The sequence below is a fragment of the Thunnus albacares genome, chromosome 1 (assembly GCF_914725855.1).
Source record: "Thunnus albacares chromosome 1, fThuAlb1.1, whole genome shotgun sequence".
In the NCBI taxonomy this organism is placed as follows: Eukaryota; Metazoa; Chordata; class Actinopteri; order Scombriformes; family Scombridae; genus Thunnus; species Thunnus albacares.
This window is the reverse complement of record NC_058106.1, coordinates 40,710,714-40,728,896: the sequence shown is the minus strand read 5'-3', so window position 1 is coordinate 40,728,896 and position 18,183 is coordinate 40,710,714. Positions and strand designations below refer to the sequence as shown.

General features: G+C 37.4%; 1 protein-coding gene across 1 annotated transcript in view; it reads right to left on the bottom strand.

Annotated features, from left to right (window-relative positions):
- Window positions 1–13,536: 13,536 nt before the first annotated feature.
- LOC122986521 (NACHT, LRR and PYD domains-containing protein 3-like) overlaps window positions 13,537–18,183 on the bottom strand; it is a 69,520-nt gene continuing 64,873 nt past the window's right edge. The window contains exons 11-12 of the mRNA XM_044357840.1: window positions 14,729–14,775; window positions 13,537–14,574 (exon numbers count right to left, since the gene is read on the bottom strand). Of these exons, the coding sequence (XP_044213775.1) occupies window positions 14,015–14,574; window positions 14,729–14,775 (607 nt within the window). The 3' untranslated portion in view covers window positions 13,537–14,014. The remainder of the gene's footprint in view (window positions 14,575–14,728; window positions 14,776–18,183) is intronic.

Genomic DNA, 18,183 nt, shown 5'->3' with positions numbered 1-18,183 from the left:
CCCCAGTAGTCTAGGCCTATAGCAGCATAACTAAGGGCTGATCCAAGGCGAGCCTGGTCGGCCCTAACTATAAGCTTTATCAAAAAGGAAAGTTTGAAGCCTACTCTTAAACATAGAGAGGGTGTCTGCACCCCGGACTGAATCCGGTAGATGGTTCCATAGAAGAGGAGCCTGATAGCTGAAGGCTCTGCCTCCCATTCTACTTTTAAAGACTGTAGGGACCACCAGTAAGCCTGCATACTGGGAGCGCAGTGTTCTAGTGGGATAATACGGTATTATGAGCTCTTCAAGATATGATGGTGCCTGACCATTAAGGGCTTTGTAAGTTAGGAGAAGGATTTTAAATTCTATTCTAAATTTTACAGGAAGCCAATGTAGTGAAGCTAAAATGGGAGAAATGTGATCTCTTTTTCTAGTTTTAGTCAATACACGTGCAGCTGCGTTCTGGACCAGCTGGAGAGTCTTTAGAGACTTGTTAGGGCAGCCTGATAATAAGGAATTGCAATAATCCAGCCTAGAAGTAACAAATGTGTGAACTAGTTTTTCTGCATCTTTTAGGGACAGGATGTGCCTGATTTGTGTGATGTTACGTAAGTGAAAAAAGGCAGTCCTTGAAATTTGATTTATGTGGGAGTTAAAGGACATATCCTGATCAAAGATAACTCCCAGATTCCTTACGGTGGTGCTGGAGGCCAGGGTAATGCCATCCAGAGTAGCTTTATCATTAGATAATGTGTTTCTAAGGTGTTTAGGGCCAAGCACAATAACTTCAGTTTTATCTGAATTTAGTAGTAGAAAATTGCAGGTCATCCAGGTCTTTATGTCGTTAAGGCATGTTTGGAGTTTGTTTAACTGATTGGGTTCATCTGGCTTCATTGATAAATATAATTGGGTATCATCTGCGTAACAATGAAAATTTATGGAGTGTTTCCTAATAATATTACCTAAAGGAAGCATATATAAGGTGAATAGAATTGGTCCAAGAACAGAACCTTGTGGAACTCCGTGTCTAACTTTTGCCTTCACGGAGGATTCATCATTAACATGTACAAACTGAAATCGGTCTGATAAATAGGACTTAAACCAGGTTAATGCAGTTCCTTTAATGCCAATTAAATGTTCCAGTCTCTGCAAAAGGATTTGATGGTCAATTGTGTCAAATGCAGCACTAAGATCTAACAGGACAAGTATAGAGACAAATCCTTTGTCCGATGCAGTTAGGAGGTCATTTGTGACTTTCACCAGTGCTGTCTCTGTGCTATGATGCGCTCTAAATCCTGACTGAAAATCCTCAAATAAACTATTGTTATGTAGAAAGTCACATAACTGATTAGAGACTGCTTTCTCAAGGATCTTGGATAGAAATGGAAGGTTAGATATAGGTCTATAATTGGCTAAAACACCTGAATCCAGAGTAGGCTTTTTAAGAAGAGGTTTAATTACAGCTACTTTAAAGGACTGTGGTACATAGCCTGTTACTAAAGACAGATTGAACATATCTAGTAAAGAAGTGCTCACTAAGGGTAAGGCTTCCTTAAGCAGCCTAGTTGGGATGGGATCTAAGAGACAGGTTGATGGTTTAGCTGAACAAATCATTGAAGTTAGTTCAGACAAGTCTACTGGAGAAAAACAGTCCAAATATATGTCAGGATTTATGTCAGGATTTACTGCCGACTGAGTATTTGTCTTTGAGGAGAAACAATAAGGTTTAATCATCCTAAAATAAGATATTAGAACTTTCTTGAATTTCCTTTTTTGCAGTGCAGAAGTCAGATGTAAAAAGCTGATGAGTCAGCAGTTAGTGAAGGAAGCAGGTCGTCCTGCTGTTAGTTTGGCTCCATGCAGCTTTTTGACCCTTAATTTGGACCTTTTGGAATATTTGGATTCCAGTGAGGAAGAAAAACTGATATTAGAGGAGAAATTACTCTATTATTGTATTAATACTTTGATGATTGATCCAGTGTAGAAGTGTATTCAACTGATCAATTTGCACTCTTGACCTTATCTATGACCTTTTATATGCTTGAAGCACATTGTTCTGTTTTAAGTAAAGATCGTGCACTTTGTCTCATGTAGATGAAATGAGTTTCTCATCTGTTATGAAAGAATAGACTTTCTAAAGATTTTCCAAAGAAATGACGGTTGGAAAGAGGAACTGAATGCAAGAACAGGAAGCTGCACAAGACAGACATGACACCATATATGGAGTTGTTATTGATTATCCACCAGGAAACAGTGCAGATAGAGAAGTGTGATTGCACATGAGCTGCTTGTGTTGATGGTTGTGTTGGGTGGAGGCTGAAAGTCTAAAGTGTCTGTGTGATCTGTTTAATGTGCTCCTCTCTTGCTGCAGAGCTCAGGGAGCCCGTATGCATAAGCTTTAGTGATTTATTAAAGGCAGTTGTCTCTGGTATTTAGTTTCCTTTCTCTCCCAACTAGACAAGCTGATATTTCAGCTGCAACAACAACAGTTGTTTGGATGATATATTTGTTTGTTGGACAGAAGGATTTTCCTTTGTAAGATGCATTCTTGCTGTGTAAAAGGAGGATCATTCATGTCTGCTTGGAGACACGAGTAGAGTCAAACTATTCTTCTGACTCTGTGGATGTGTGAGTAACCCTTCAGTGTGAGATGGATGCACAGACCAATGTTAACAAACAGAAACGCCTCAAAACAACAAACTAAAGAGGCTCAAACTGAAATGACAACTGTATTTACTTTGATTCTCTAATTTGTAACTGAAGCTCTGTGAAATCCCCACATATAAACATGTATATCAATATAAGTTTAGTATAAATATAGTTTGACTGCTGTTTGAGCTCTGATTGGTCGGTTAGCAGCTACTTCCTCACACAGTTTGTTAGAAGACAGCAGCACTCCAGCAGAGTCAGCACACGAGCCTCAACAAACACTAACTGTCACATTGCACAAAACCTCATCTGGACAATCAGTCTTTTCTGTTAAAGGAGCAAAACTATGGAGCTGAAAATGCAACACAATGTTAATGTTTTCAACAGAGGTGTTAAATCATGGCTGAAAGAGAAAAAACACTGCTCTCACACCTAACACCCCTGTATAGACACACCTGGAGTTTGATTTTCTTTCTTTTTAACTTTGTAAAAAGCCTCCTGTGGACAGCTGTTGTAAATGAGCGTTTCTCTACAAACACTAAATACAGTGAACTGCTGCCTGTGCATAATTGTATGTTGCAGTTCCAATAAATAAATCAAATAAACTGAACTTAACACAGTCGACTGTAAGAAAAACACTCACACAGGAAGTAGAGACTCTGCTGCAGGTTGAGAGCGATGATCTGTCGACGATCACAGCTGATGAAAGGATCAATCATCACCCTGAAACTAAACACTTATATGTCTTCATACAGATGCACCTGATTGGTTGGAGGTGATCATCAACTTCCTGTTACTGAAACACGTCTAATAAGCAGTAACAGGAGGTGGTCACTGAAACCTGACGAAATCATGTTTGTGCGTCTGAACAGATGTTCCTGTGTGAACATGTGTTTATTGTGAAACAGATGCTGCCATGTGTGTTTGGGTGTAATCATGCATAGAGTGGAGGTTGGTGAGAAACACATGAAGAAGTTTTGGCTCCACTGTTCGGGGCTCACTCCTCTACAGCAGCTCGTATGTCTGTATCGGTGTGAGTGAGCCGTTCTGAGCATTAAAGACAGTCTGACAACACTATATCCACAGTGTCTCTTTCCTCATTGAAGTCAAGTGCAAGAGCTAAACTGCCGCGACACCCACAATCCTCTCCCTCAAGCACTGAATCAGCCAATAGCAGTTTTCCTCCTGCCATTAACAATGTGACTTATTAGACAGCTATTTAATACCTTAGTGAATCCAGTAACCTAACCTTACTAATTCACTCTCACAATAACGTTGCTGTGACTGTTGTTTATGCATCTTTTCTGATTTGTAATCATCATCATTTCATTTCACAGTAAAAAGCTGAGTGGCGACCCGCTGTCTCCAACCTTTACAGGAAGTGTTTTGCTGCTGCATCGCTGTGCACTTGCAGGCACAGTTAGAGCAGAAGAATGAGTCCCACAGTTCAACTTGTTCTGCTGAGCAGCTCTACTAGAAGAACACTGGTGAAAAATCAACCAACTGACTGAACTGGACTCATTTCTGTCATGTTGAATAAGAATTGAATGTATTTTTATTCTGTTGATTATTTCCTCACACATGATTGATCTTCAGGCCGTTACTTTGCAAACAGGGAGCTCACAGCGCAGTCTGACTCTTTATGTCCACTATCAAAGGCTGAGGCTTTATATCGCCTTGTGTTGACGTTCCAACATCATCCTGCTTCTGGCTCAGCTGTAACCAAGAGAGTAGAAGTCACAATAGAAAAAGACTTTACTGTCACTCTGTGACTCCTGGAACTGACAGACTCTCCCAGTAAGTAGAGACAACAAAATGGTGGAGCGTTTCCATGCTGGAGCGTTTCCTTAGCGGAGCTTTTCCATGGTGAAGTATTTCTGAATACTTCAATACTTTACAACCTCCCTACCCGACCTCCTATCCCATTTGTTCCCACTGAAAATGTTTGAAAAAAGCTGAATGATTTCCTAAAACAACACACAGCAGCACATTTTCACCACTGTTGAAAAGATATGATGCAATTATGCTTAAAGCTGTAGTGAAAACATGTAGAGTTGAGGAAGAAGAGAGATCCGTGTACGCTTCAGTTCAATAACTGAGACCTGAGATAATCTGAGACTGTTGTAGCATCAAAATATATAAAGACAAACATATATGTTACTGATAAAATGACTAAATAACAGAAACTATCTACAATATAGTGTATTCATTTCAAAATGTAAACATCATGAACTTTACAAAGGCAGTATTCATGCGCGACTATGTATTTTATTACAGTAGGTGTTTCTATTATTTTGTCCCTCTGCTATCTGGACTCATCATATTCACATCTTGGTGTGAAATTGACTTCATAGTAATATTTGCCGCTGCTGAATCTCTGTTCATGTAGCCTCTCTGTCTTTGTTGTCTACCTGCTACATTTTGAATCAACGCTGATGAAAAGTAAGCATCATTTTTCAGCTCTTCATGTGTATAAAGGCTCTGTGATCCCGGCCAGGAGCAGCTGCCAGCACAAATACAACAAGGACTGCGCTCATTCATGCATGCTTATAGGAGCTCAGCTGTGTGTGTGTGGCTGATATGTTTGTATTAGTGTCAACAAATCCTGTCAAATGAATGAATTATCATTTCTCAATACTTTACAACCTCCCTACCCGACCTCCTATCCCATTTGTTCCCACTGAAAATGTTTTAAAAAAGCTGAACGATTTCCTAAAACAACAGGGTTTTGTAGTTTGAAGCAAATGTTATTCAAACAGGAATATATATGGGATTAGTTTGGGACTATTTTCTATGGGAGTGTATCGCTGCCACCATGAGAAAGAAATATTTGCTGAGTTTGTGGATACGAGAGAAAAGCTTTTCATTAGAAGAAGAAAGTTACTGGTTATGATGAGAAAAACAACTGGTTCTGCAAGTGATGTGTGTTATCTTTATGTGCTGATGTCTCCTCTGCTGTTCAAAAAGAGCTCATGAAGAAATTATTCATTAAGAAATTATTAGTCAAAACTACAACTGGACCTCATGTTATGAATAATGACAGACAGCTAGAAACAGGATGAAAAAGAGGAGAAAGTTTTCTGCTTATGTGGAGAAACTGAGCAGTTTTTTTGTCATGGTGGCAGCAACGCCCTGCCGTAACTTCCAGATGTGGATTTGGTGCTCTAGTGAGTATTTACAGCAGCAGGACGGTGACTCAACATGAACTACAGAGGCCATTTTCACTGGAATGAAGGAACATGTCACCCAGTGCAACACTGTGGCTCATTGCTGTGTTTTTAATAGTTTCTGGACAACAACAGAGGAATAAGATATATGAGGCTTCAGCTACACAGACAATACTGAGCAGCACAACTCATTCATTCTTGGTTTTGGTCTTTTCATGGGATTTGTTGACCCTCAGAAAAAGATCAAACATCACCAAGCTTTAAGTCTTCATGAGCATGTTGGAACAATCATTATTTGACCAATGAAACATGAAAAAAGTTCCAACAATATGACATCTGCTGGTTATTGATGTCATTTCTGGAAGTGTTTGAGTTCTGAGCAGCTGAGACCTGACAATAATAATAATAATGAGACCTGAGATTGAAATCTTAGAGTCCAGATGAAACAGCATTTCCAGAGGATCCAACTTCCTTCTTTGAGCCTCTAAAAACAAACATCATTCTTTAGTCAAACTGCTCACAGCAAAGACAAAAGCAGCTGGTGACAAGTTTCAAGTTCTTGGTCCTACAATTGTAGATCTGAGCCTCAAATGTGAAACATGAATCCAGAAAACCAGTCACAAGGAGAATCTAACAAGTGAAAAAAGAAAGAAAAAAGAGCCAAAATAAATCAAGTCATCAGTTAGAAAGGAGATGAATGTAGATAAAGATCAATATTACAGATTTTAATGCTTTTGACGGGTTTATTCTTTAAGAAGGTTGAGATAGTGTTTATATAATGTTCCATCTGCTTTATAATTACAGCACATATTGTTTTTTGTTAGTAAATTTACACTTGAGGATGTGAAATGTTTCCATAAAACAATTGAATAAGAGTCATTTTCTTAAATAGTATCTTTAAAGGAAGGGCTGAAGTTTGGCATCATATTATTAACTAGTTTCAGGTTGAAATTAGCAGAAAACAACAAGGAGGAATTTTACAGGATGAAAGTTCAAAAGAAGCTGAAGCTGTTTCTCATTTATTTACAGTTCAGACTTTTTACCAGTTGATATTTTTCATGTAATAATTCCAGTCTGATATTTAACAGGAAACAGCAGCAGTGTTGTTGTGAAACAGCTCTGAGTCTGCGCACTGATGACCTCAGCGCTGACACGTTACCTTTGGAGGCCTGCTATTGGCTGATTCAGTGAGCAGGGCATCATGGGTAGTTGTAGTCCTTGCAGTCAGTCAGCTCAGAAGAATCAGACTGTGATCAAAGTGACTTTTAACAGGATCATTGAGGAGCCTCGACACATCTTTATCTTTATTATTATCACATGTGACTCACTTATCATAACTGCAGGAATAATGATTGATTATTGATCAGTACAGTTAAAATGTGTCTAATATGTGCATTAAAGGTGGAGTATTACTCTTCATTGATGAAGCTTTGGCGCCCTCTGCTGGTGAAAAGATAAACTGCATGCTGTCAGTTTAATGAACACAGATTAGTATAAGTATATATAAGATATTCACACTGACATTATGACACATTTACTGCATTATTTTAGCACTAATGTGTGTTTTATAGATTTATTATCAACATTTCCTGATCTGCAGGAACATGAAACACATCTGATCTGAGGTCAGAACTCATCCAGGAGTCGCTGAAGCCGATCTATCGATCGATCGATTGATCCGTCACAACTTACTGACACGTTGTGATCGATCCCGTCAGAAACGTGATGACGTCACTCGCTGTTGTTTTTTCTCAGAACTTTATTGAAATGTTTGATAAACAAAGAGAACAAAGAGCGAAACAAGAGGAGCCACATAATCAAACAGCTTGATCGATTATTAAATGTTGATAGAAACAACAGCGTGTGTTTGTGTCCTGTAGTTCCTGACATTATTTATATTAGAACAACTGTAGATGTTAGTTTATTGATATGAAACGATGTGAAATAAAACACATAAGAACCTTCAAAGAGTAACAAAGTCCACTGAGTGAGTTTTATCTGTCAGCTGCTGTTTCTGCTCAAATGGCGCCACCTGGTGGACACGAACAGGAACTACAAGCAGAGCTGAGACACATTTTAAACTGCTGAAGCTTTTTAAAATCACTATTTGATCTTTTTATTTGTCTCCACTATATTTACACATTTATTGTTTAATAAAAGTCTTCAAAACTGAAATAAATCTAAATTAGAGATATTAAAATTAGAGATTTTCTGTCGACAAAAAGAGAAAAACATGTTTATTTGTGTGTAAACGTTTAATTATTCTCCACTTTTATTTTATTTTATTTATTTTTATAAACATATTGTACTTTTTCTCCTCCTGATTAAACACAAATAACATGTTTTTATTGACTTCTTCTCTTTTTGGTAAAAAAAAAGTTTTTGATAATAAAAATGTAAAAAAATAGATTAAAGAGTAAAACAAACAGAAATAAAATAACACAAATATTTTTATAAAGTAAAATACATAAACAGAACATAGCCTCTTTCTGTTCTTTTTCATTTTTAATAAAAATGTAAAATCATCTTCCTCACATGTTAAATTTGTTTTCTCACTTTCTCTTGTTTCTTTAAATGAAAGAAATTTTATTTATATATTAAACCTGACAGGAATTAACATAATAAATAACAAAACTCTCAATAAAAGGTGAAAAAATAAGATTTTTTTTAATCTCACATTATGTGAAAAGAATTTACTCTCAATAAAGTTTTATTCTATTTGAATATTTGCAGGCTGCAGTTCAGTTTTCTGAATGGCAGCAGGACATCAGACGCTGTTACTCCACAATGAAAACAGTGAATCGTATTAAAGCTTCAGTGCAGTTGGTTGAATGATTCAGTAGAACAGCTCGTTAATTAATTAAACATTTTCTACTAATGTGGAGTTTGTTTGGAGTTTTGTCAGCAACTTGTGTTGAGCTGTTAACATGGCAGAAGACCATTTCTGACCCATTAAAGTTTACTGGTGTGTAATGGACATTATGGCCTCCGGGGGGCGCCAGTGTAACAGCTGACTGCATTTTCTCTTTGCAACATTTAAACCCTCCATGTTTGCAAATCAATAATACTACATATAGATGTTTTTCTGAACGTGTCACTACCTAGAGTTTGAGACTTCATCTTTTATATTCAGAGACACTTTCAAATCTTAAATATCTTTTCTTTTGTGTGTATCGGCTTATATTTCATTTTAGCCTTAAACCGTCGTAGTGAGGACATTTCTGCATTATTTCAACTTCATTTCAATGTTAGACCAACAATAAAAATGTAAATAATAAATAAAACGTATGATAACAATATAATAAAACGATATTAACCAAACCAACAGGAAAAAAACGATGAAGACAACAAAGATATAAATTTAAGAGCTGACAGTCATATTAAAAAGATATTTCCTTTAAAAACACATCAGGAGTTTGCTAATCAAAGATCCATGAAGACTGAAAGCAGCCTCACTTGTCGACCAATAAACCGTCAGCCGATCTCTGGTGGAGTTATTTTTGTGTTCTGTACATTACAGTACGAACATCAGTGTTATTGATCGGCTCGTGTGTTGAATTCCATACAGTGGCAGCTGGTGATAGAAATATGGGGGGACAAACTGAAGCAGCACTTCATGGCTCAGCAAAAAAAGAAAAGAAAAAGTAAACAAATCTAAAAACAACACAACACTGTAATGTTGCCTGAACACTTCTTGAACATAAAGTTTGTTCTTCTCAATGACTTTCTGGCTCAAGTCGGTCGGCCGAGTCTCTTTTCCACTGACGGTACGACCAAATATGCATTCAGCCTCTCCCGGGTGTTTCTGAGAAAGGTTTGAATCCTCTTCAAGGTTGAGAAGCAGCTCTCAGCTTCCACCGTGGTCATGGGTCATGGGTGTGGAGATGAAAAGGTCCACAGCACCACGACAGGCTTTGATGATGAGACTCAGCCGTCTCCAGCTCGCTTCCATCGAGCGTCGGATCGGCCTTCGTGCCGTTGCTCAGTGCATCTTCAGGAAACGCCCCGTCGTACTGTTCAAACCTGCCCCTGCAGTGAGCTGCCTCTGACTAGCTGGTCTGTCAAGGAGAAGTGTTGCCTGGTGTCCCGGTACGCTATCACAGACCTACAGAGACAAGAATGACAAAAATAATATGTAGAGACGACTAAACACTCATTTCACCCACATCACCTAAAGCTACAACAGGCGACAGTCTAAATAAGGAGCTGAAGTCATTTTTACAGTCTATGAAGTCATAAAAACAGCAGGACCTTAATTTATAGAGCTGCTGCTGCCATCTGCTGGACAAAATGTCAACATGTGAACGCTGCACATCATTGCTTCAGTCTTGTAGTAAAGAATCCTGAAGTTAAAAACATCTTGAAATGAAATTCCCTCGTTGATCATATATCTGATGTAACAAGAAAAAGTAAAAAAAAAAAAAACAAGATGAAAAACAAACAAGATGAAAAAAGACAAAAAAACAACAATAAATAAAACATGAAAACAGTAAAAGACGTCACGTAGTTACATAACAGACATTCAAACCTTCTAACACAAATAAAAAAATATTTTTAACAAAAGTTTATTCCGTGTCGGTCCAGACTGAAATATCTCTACAACTATTAATTATAATAAAGAAGATAAAACTTTGTATTCATATTTATTATGAACGACAAATATTGATAAACATGTACAGAATATATCTACAGATCTGGATTATAATGAAAATGTTTTAAAGATTATAACGAGTTTAGTCTCATTATTAAAAGTCCTGCATGAAAAACCCTCCTGCAGTAAAAGTACATAAGTATTATGAGCTTGATGTAGTTAAAGTATTGCAGTAAAAGTACATAAGTATTATGAGCTTGATGTAGTTAAAGTATTGCAGTAAAAGTACATAAGTATTATGAGCTTGATGTAGTTAAAGTACTGCAGTAAAAGTACATAAGTATTATGAGCTTGATGTAGTTAAAGTATTGCAGTAAAAGTACATAAGTATTATGAGCTTGATGTAGTTAAAGTATTGCAGTAAAAGTACATAAGTATTATGAGCTTGATGTAGTTAAAGTACTGCAGTAAAAGTACATAAGTATTATGAGCTTGATGTAGTTAAAGTATTGCAGTAAAAGTACATAAGTATTATGAGCTTGATGTAGTTAAAGTATTGCAGTAAAAGTACATAAGTATTATGAGCTTGATGTAGTTAAAGTACTGCAGTAAAAGTACATAAGTATTATGAGCTTGATGTAGTTAAAGTATTGCAGTAAAAGTACATAAGTATTATGAGCTTGATGTAGTTAAAGTATTGCAGTAAAAGTACATAAGTATTATGAGCTTGATGTAGTTAAAGTATTGCAGTAAAAGTACATAAGTATTATGAGCTTGATGTAGTTAAAGTACTGCAGTAAAAGTACATAAGTATTATGAGCTTGATGTAGTTAAAGTATTGCAGTAATTAATGAATGAATACTTTTACTGTAGGAGGGTTTTAATGCAGGACTTTTACTTGTAATGGAGTATTTGTACATGCAGTATTGTGTAGTGAAGTAAAGGATCTGAGTACTTCTTCCACCTCTGGTGTCGGTTGAATCTCTTCTGGACTTTACTCAGACTAAATAAACATAACTGTCGACTCTGAGAACGACTGACGGCCTTTTTCGTGACTTTCTAACATTTCATAGACTCGACACTTGTATGATCAATAAAACTAATGGATCCATGAATCAGAAACGGTTTGTTCCTTGTTGTCATGGTCCGTCCTGCAAGAGGGAGAATCTGAGCAGAAACCTGCAGCCAGACAGCGAGGCAGAGAGAGCCAATAGGGTCCTTTGGCTCGTGGCTCCTCTCGTGGGTTCGGCCCTCCGCGGACAGGTATAGAGGCTTCATGACCGCCGGCAAACAAACACCATCTTATGGTAAACATGTCAATATTTACTCCTGTAGTCATTGATTGATTTTCATTTACCGTTATCACTGTGTTCCGTGTAATTATCATTTTGATAACAGTAAAAATAGAAATAAATCAATGAAAAAAAAAAAACAGTCCAAATTACGTCTTCAGATCATTTCCAATGTTTCAAATACTCACACAGTAAAAATATGTTCTGCAAAATGTAGAAGACTGCCATGAAACAGTTATACATTTACCATTTAAAGACATTATTATTATTATTATTATTATTATTATTATTATTATAAGAGCAGAAACAGATGTGATTTGTCTTTTTGATTGGAGATAAATGTCCAATCAGAAGCAGAGACATCCAGATATTAAAAGAACAACATAAAAGCAGCAAATATACAAAAATCCCTGAAATAAAGAAGCAAATATACGGTTCAGATTTCAACATAAATGTGGATTGTAAAGCTGCGACACAAATAAAGTTTGATTTTCCAACATGTGAAAAAGTTCAGGACTGTAAAATCAGACACATGTTTATTTCTGATAATAAGAGTTTCTTAACGGACTGTAAAAGTCTTGTTTGGTGACATTTGGAGAAAGATTTAGTTTTTCCAAACCTGCATGTTCAGCATGATGGAAATAGAAAACAGCTGTTAGTTTGGATGAAGTTTGACAGCAGGAGTCCAGATGTTTTCTTCATCTTTCAAATGAAGTGAAAAAGAGAAAAATGAGAGTTTTTCTGTGATAAAGTAAAGTGGAGAACTGTACCTGGATCTGTAGATGTGATGGTTTCTCCTCCATGCTTGCAGCTCTGTGTGCAGTCTGTGTTTGGATGTTGAGCTGTGAGCTTTTGACTTTCTTCTTGGTTTCCTCTCTCAGCTCCTCGTCACATACCTGATCTGACCTCTGACCTCTGACCCGCTGACCGTCACAGCAGAAGAAGACAAACGGACGTCTGTATTCACTTTGTGTGCAGAAAGTTAAGCGACACACGTGTTTCACTGTTTTCTTCCTGGAGAAGAAAACACTTGCTTTTTGTCCAAAGCACATTTTCCAAATATAACTATTAATGTTGATGATTTATATCAAAATGTGACTTTTCATTCAAAGTTGAGTTGTGTGAAGGTTGTAGAAATGAGAAACTGACCCTGCGCTAAACTGTGTGTGAATAAACAATATAACTATTAATAATGTTCAGCTTATTATTAGAGTGCCATTTTTCTGAATCTGACAATAAAGATCAAATGAAAGCTTCTATTATTATTTATGATCCTTTTTTATTGGACATAACAGGTGATACTGCAGTTCCATTTATTTCTGCCTGAGTAACATAAACATACAAATGATCAACTTTACTTGGTACAACACAAAAACAGGAAATAAGAAACATTTCAAACAGATTGTAAACAGATTGATGATCCTGTAAATGAGCTTTTTATTGTGGATATTTAGTAAGGCGCTAAACTGTCAGCTGTTTGTCCTCTAATATTCTGTTCACATACAGCCAGAGCTGCAACAATTAGTCCATTCATTGATTATCCATCAACACTAAATTAACACTTAATCATCATTTGAGTCATTTTGAAGCAAACATTTTCTGCTTTTAGCTTCTCAGGTGTGAAGATTGAATGCTTTTCTTTGTCTTACATGATAATAAACAGAATATTTGACTGTTCTGGACTTAGTTCAGACAAAATGAGACATTTAAAGACGTCGCCTTTGACTCTGTGAAATTACAACCAGCATTTTACACAATTTACACAATTTCCTGACATTTTATAGACAAAACCATGAATTGATGAATCTCTGAATCATAATGTTTATTTACAGCTCTACATGCACATCCAGTAAAGACACATAAAAACATGTCGCTTTCTGAATTGACTATATGATTAAAAAAAACAACTAATTGAACAACAAATAAGAGTAAAAACAACAAAGAGCCTCTATAGGCCAGCGGATACTTACTGTCATTATGTGTGTTATAGTTAGTCGGCAAAACTCTTCCAACATTTTTAAAAACCTTGGTCACAACTTGACGTTTCAGTAAACTTTCAGCCGCTGGTGGTTTTCTCTCTGAGAGCTTCTGAGTTTCACTGAGACTCATAAGGATCAAAGCCACGACCTCTGAACCTCCAAACAGTCCTCTAACAGACTGAGCTATCTGCTCTGAGAACATCAGCTTCTTTTTTACAGCTTTTTAAATGACAAACAAACTGTCAGTCATGTGGAAACCATGTTGGTTTAGAAACTGCATTTACAAGCAGTGAGAGATCAGGTTGGTACTAAATAACATGAGAAAGTTTCTCTAACAGGAGGAGACTCTTCCTCCTACAGAGAACACAGAGACACTGAACCAGACCAGTAGACCATAAACCCAGCATACAGAGGCTGAGTGAATGTGGTGTTGAAGGTGTGGAGGTGGATCAGTGTGTCAGAGGAGACTCTGTAGAAGGACAGAGTGCCGGCAGGACAGTCCACATACACTGCTACTCTGTTAGAGACAGAGGAGGAGGAGGAGGAGGAGGAGGAGGAGGAGGAGGAGGAGGAGATGGATGTTTCTATGTCATTGTGCCAGACAGAGTAACGACCAGCAGAGCAGTTCAGACTCCAGGACTGATCATTCCTTCCAAACAAACAGTCAACACTGTTTCCTTTCCTGTTGATTCCTCTGTAACTCACTGATATATCAACGTTTCCTCTCCACTCGACCTCCCAGTAACAGCGACCAGTCAGATCATTTCTACACAGCAGCTGTTCCCAGTAATCAAATCTGTCTGGATGATCAGGATATGACTGATACTCCTTCACATATGTCACCTTCCTGTTGTTGTCAGACAGTTTGAGGTTTCTGTTTGCTGTGTTTGGATCCAGTGTGAGTCGACAGAAATCTGATGGAGAGAACGAGACACAATACAGCTGCAGTTATTGATCGATCATCTGATTGATGATGACATCATCTTCATCCTCAGTAGGATGTGAATGAGTGATGTCACAGTTTGAAGTTTGATTTGTTTTCATGAATGAAATGAAAAACACACTTACACTTCCTCAGACCTGGTGTCAAGAATCGGTGTCCAGCAGGCTGCAGGCTGAAAGGAGGAGGGGGGTCAGAGCAGCACGTTCTCTTTCAGCATGCAAACATGGACGTTACATCGCTCTAGTCTACTGTTTGATTATTCTGTTCAAATGTGGGGTTGGGCTTTGATAGACTTTGATCCAATCTGAATCCAGTATCCCAATCCTTCTGAAACCCTGATTGAATCTAATCAGGTTGAACTTTCAACATTTACAGGAAACTTAAGTTAGAAATAACAAAAAGTCAAAGATTGAGTTGAGATGTGTGATCAGCTCTGACAGAGAAAATGTTTCCAGCTCTTCCTCCTCTATCAGACATTGTCTCTCCATACACTCAAAAACATCATTCATGCCATCATTTATTATTAAGCATTTGGATTTCTGTCATTTTCATTCAATCACCACAATTTTAAAATGGATTTATTCAAATCTCATAAAATCTGCAGAAATATTGTAATTCTAAAAATAATGAAATGTGATCAATTAAAACGTATGAACATGGTTTGAATATGGTTGAAGTCAATTAGTTCAAACGTGTGAGATTGGTTTACATATCAAACTCAGGAAGTGGAATCGTTTCTAAACAGATACGTCAGAATTCTCGCCGCCATCTTGACAACCACCTCAGTGCAGCACGAGCGAGCACGAGACACTCGCACGAGGCTGATTACTGGTGAGTTCCATCCATACTCAACGTAGTTCATCTGACAGTTTTCAGTGTGAGTGCATGTTTTATTACTGCAGTTGATACTGTCTCACACATCATCTGCCTATCAAAACCAACCAGGACGCCACTGTATTTACCTCATGTAATGTCAATAAATTACAATATAAATAAATGAATCCTCTCTGAATGTATATAATATATATTATAATTTTAATGATGGAAATAGTCAGTAGCAGTAGACTGAAGGTGTTTTTATGTAGGAAGGTGTGAAATATACAGCCAGAGAGGTGAGCTTTAACATGGACTAAAAAGTGCCAGAGGATCATTTTCAATAATTCATATATTTTTGACACTGCTATTCAGAAACTCAGTAATAGCCAGATGCTAATTTAGCCTGTACATGTGTTGCACATGGTGGATGCAAACCCAAACTCTGCTGCACAACCTGGACACCACCAAAAAAAAGAAAAGAAATAGTCAAAATGGTTCATGTTGGGCTTATGATTTGATAAGTAAAAGGGTCATTATATTGTAGAATTACATGTTAAGTACAAATACATTGAGTGTCTGACTAGAACAGTTTGTGTTTTACAGGAACCTAATTCAACATCATTTGACATGAAGCTGAATGCCAGGGCAACCTCTGACATCTTGTAAGTATGTTGTAAACACATTGAGAACATGTGTAGTATAGTTTACCTGCAGACTGTTGAACTTGCACTTACAAAGCTCTTGTCATGTGTGAACTTGACTGCATTGGTGTGTGGGCTTTATGAGACTTCCCTGCAAAGGCTTCATTTAAAGTTGTTTTTTCGCAGGGGAATTATCTGTAACTTCTGACCATCACATGTCTCTTTTCAGCCAATCACATGAGACTTTAGAGTATAATGTAATGTGATCATCACATAGTGTGTAGTTAATGACCCCACAACTAACAGGATGTGTTTTGTCTGTGTTCACAGATATGTGATTGTGGCCGTGTAAAGTGTGTGACATTTCATTATCTACTAGCTATGAGTTGCTAAAACATTTCAGGCTCAAACATTTCCTCCATGGCAGCAATCGCCGGTATCCGTGTGTATATGTAGATTGTCCGTGTACGTTCACAAGGTGGAAGAACCTTTTGAGTCACATATATCAAAAACACAGGAATCTAGAAACACCACATGTTCAGTTCACTACATTTTCTTGTCAGGCGTGTGGATGCCAGGAACTTTCAACAGAGAAGGACTATTTTAGTCACGTAAATCAACATCTTAGGCAATATGAAACCATAAACTGTATGTTTGAAGGATGTACTTTCCAGACAAATATATATAGCACCTTTAACTCTCGTAAAAATCAAAAACATCATCGCCACAACCAAACCCCATAGGCAAAATCAGTCATTTTAGTAACTACAGCACATCTGCTTTCCTTTCAGTACAGTTTGTGTTATTGTATGACTTTGGTGAATCTAAACTGTCCTTTTTAAAACACTGAAGTCACTATGGAGCGATGGAGGCGATGGAGTTTGGTTTGCTTGGATAGGGCAATATTTTATGATGTAAAGGCAGTTTCCTTTCAGTAAAGTCTGACGGTAAAGTAAAGCAGTGAAAATATTATAACGTACACTTAATCTAATATTGTTTGTTTTAGATGGAGCTGTTTTTTAAGTGTCTAAAATATGTTGTGTTGCTGACCCTGTCCACAGCAGCTCATTTTCCGTTTTTGCTTGTTGCATGTTCAAAGTGATAGTTCAGGTTCTTACCTATATAGTGACATTAGCTGCTACTTACTAGTTTAATAGATTCTCCAGTTTGACCCATCAGCTGCTTCCCTGTCTTAAAACACAGTGTTACTGTTTCAAGTGTGGACACAGCTGAGAAAAGTTTTTGAAGGATGCACAACATATTTTTTGAGATTCATTGTCCGGGATCTTTTCCCAACCCTCTTGCTTGCTAACTGCTAACTACTTTGTTTCTGGAGCTCGACACAACAGAGCCCTCGTCACTGTTTGTTCTGACAACTTGTAGTTGAAATTGTAGCGTAGGAGTGTACTGGTTTTCTATCTATGCTAAGTGTGAACTCTTACCATAGATAAGAACCCCAACTATCACTTTCATTAAATGAATGCTTCAGTTGTTGCTCAAATTTCAGTTTGTAAAACTGCATTTTTAGAAACTTTGAACATCACAGTTTGACCAGCACTGGGACGCAGCTCATTGTTCATGTTTTATCCAGCAGGATAGTGAACGTGCAGAGGCAGAGTCAGGGATTGCACAGACAACAACGGGCATCTATGTGATTCGAGTGGAGGCTGCCGGTCCTGAAGATGAGATGTATGCAGATGTTGGTGTTGTACTTGAAGGTGTGGAAGTTCTGCAAAACCTACAAAGTGTCACCTTTGCAAGTCTGATGGTTTTTGTTTCATTGATGTGCTGAACTTGCCGTACCCTAAGGACCTCAAGTGCACGATTGAAGGGTTTAAGAAAATCCTGATGGACCTGGACCTGGACTTCACCAAAAATTCAAGTATTGAAGATTAAATTCAGTGACTGCATTTTGCACTAATAGATTATTATTTCCCTCTGGGAAAAACATGCAAACAAGTGGTTGATTTCTGCAAGTTTTGCCACTTACCAGAGTGAACCTGAATATTCTGTTTATATTCCTTTACTCAAGATTAGATTCTAGGAATTGTTATGCTTCTGAAATTACTAATCATAGTTCAGGGTTACCTTAAATTAGCCTTTAACTGTTTGCCTGTCTTTAT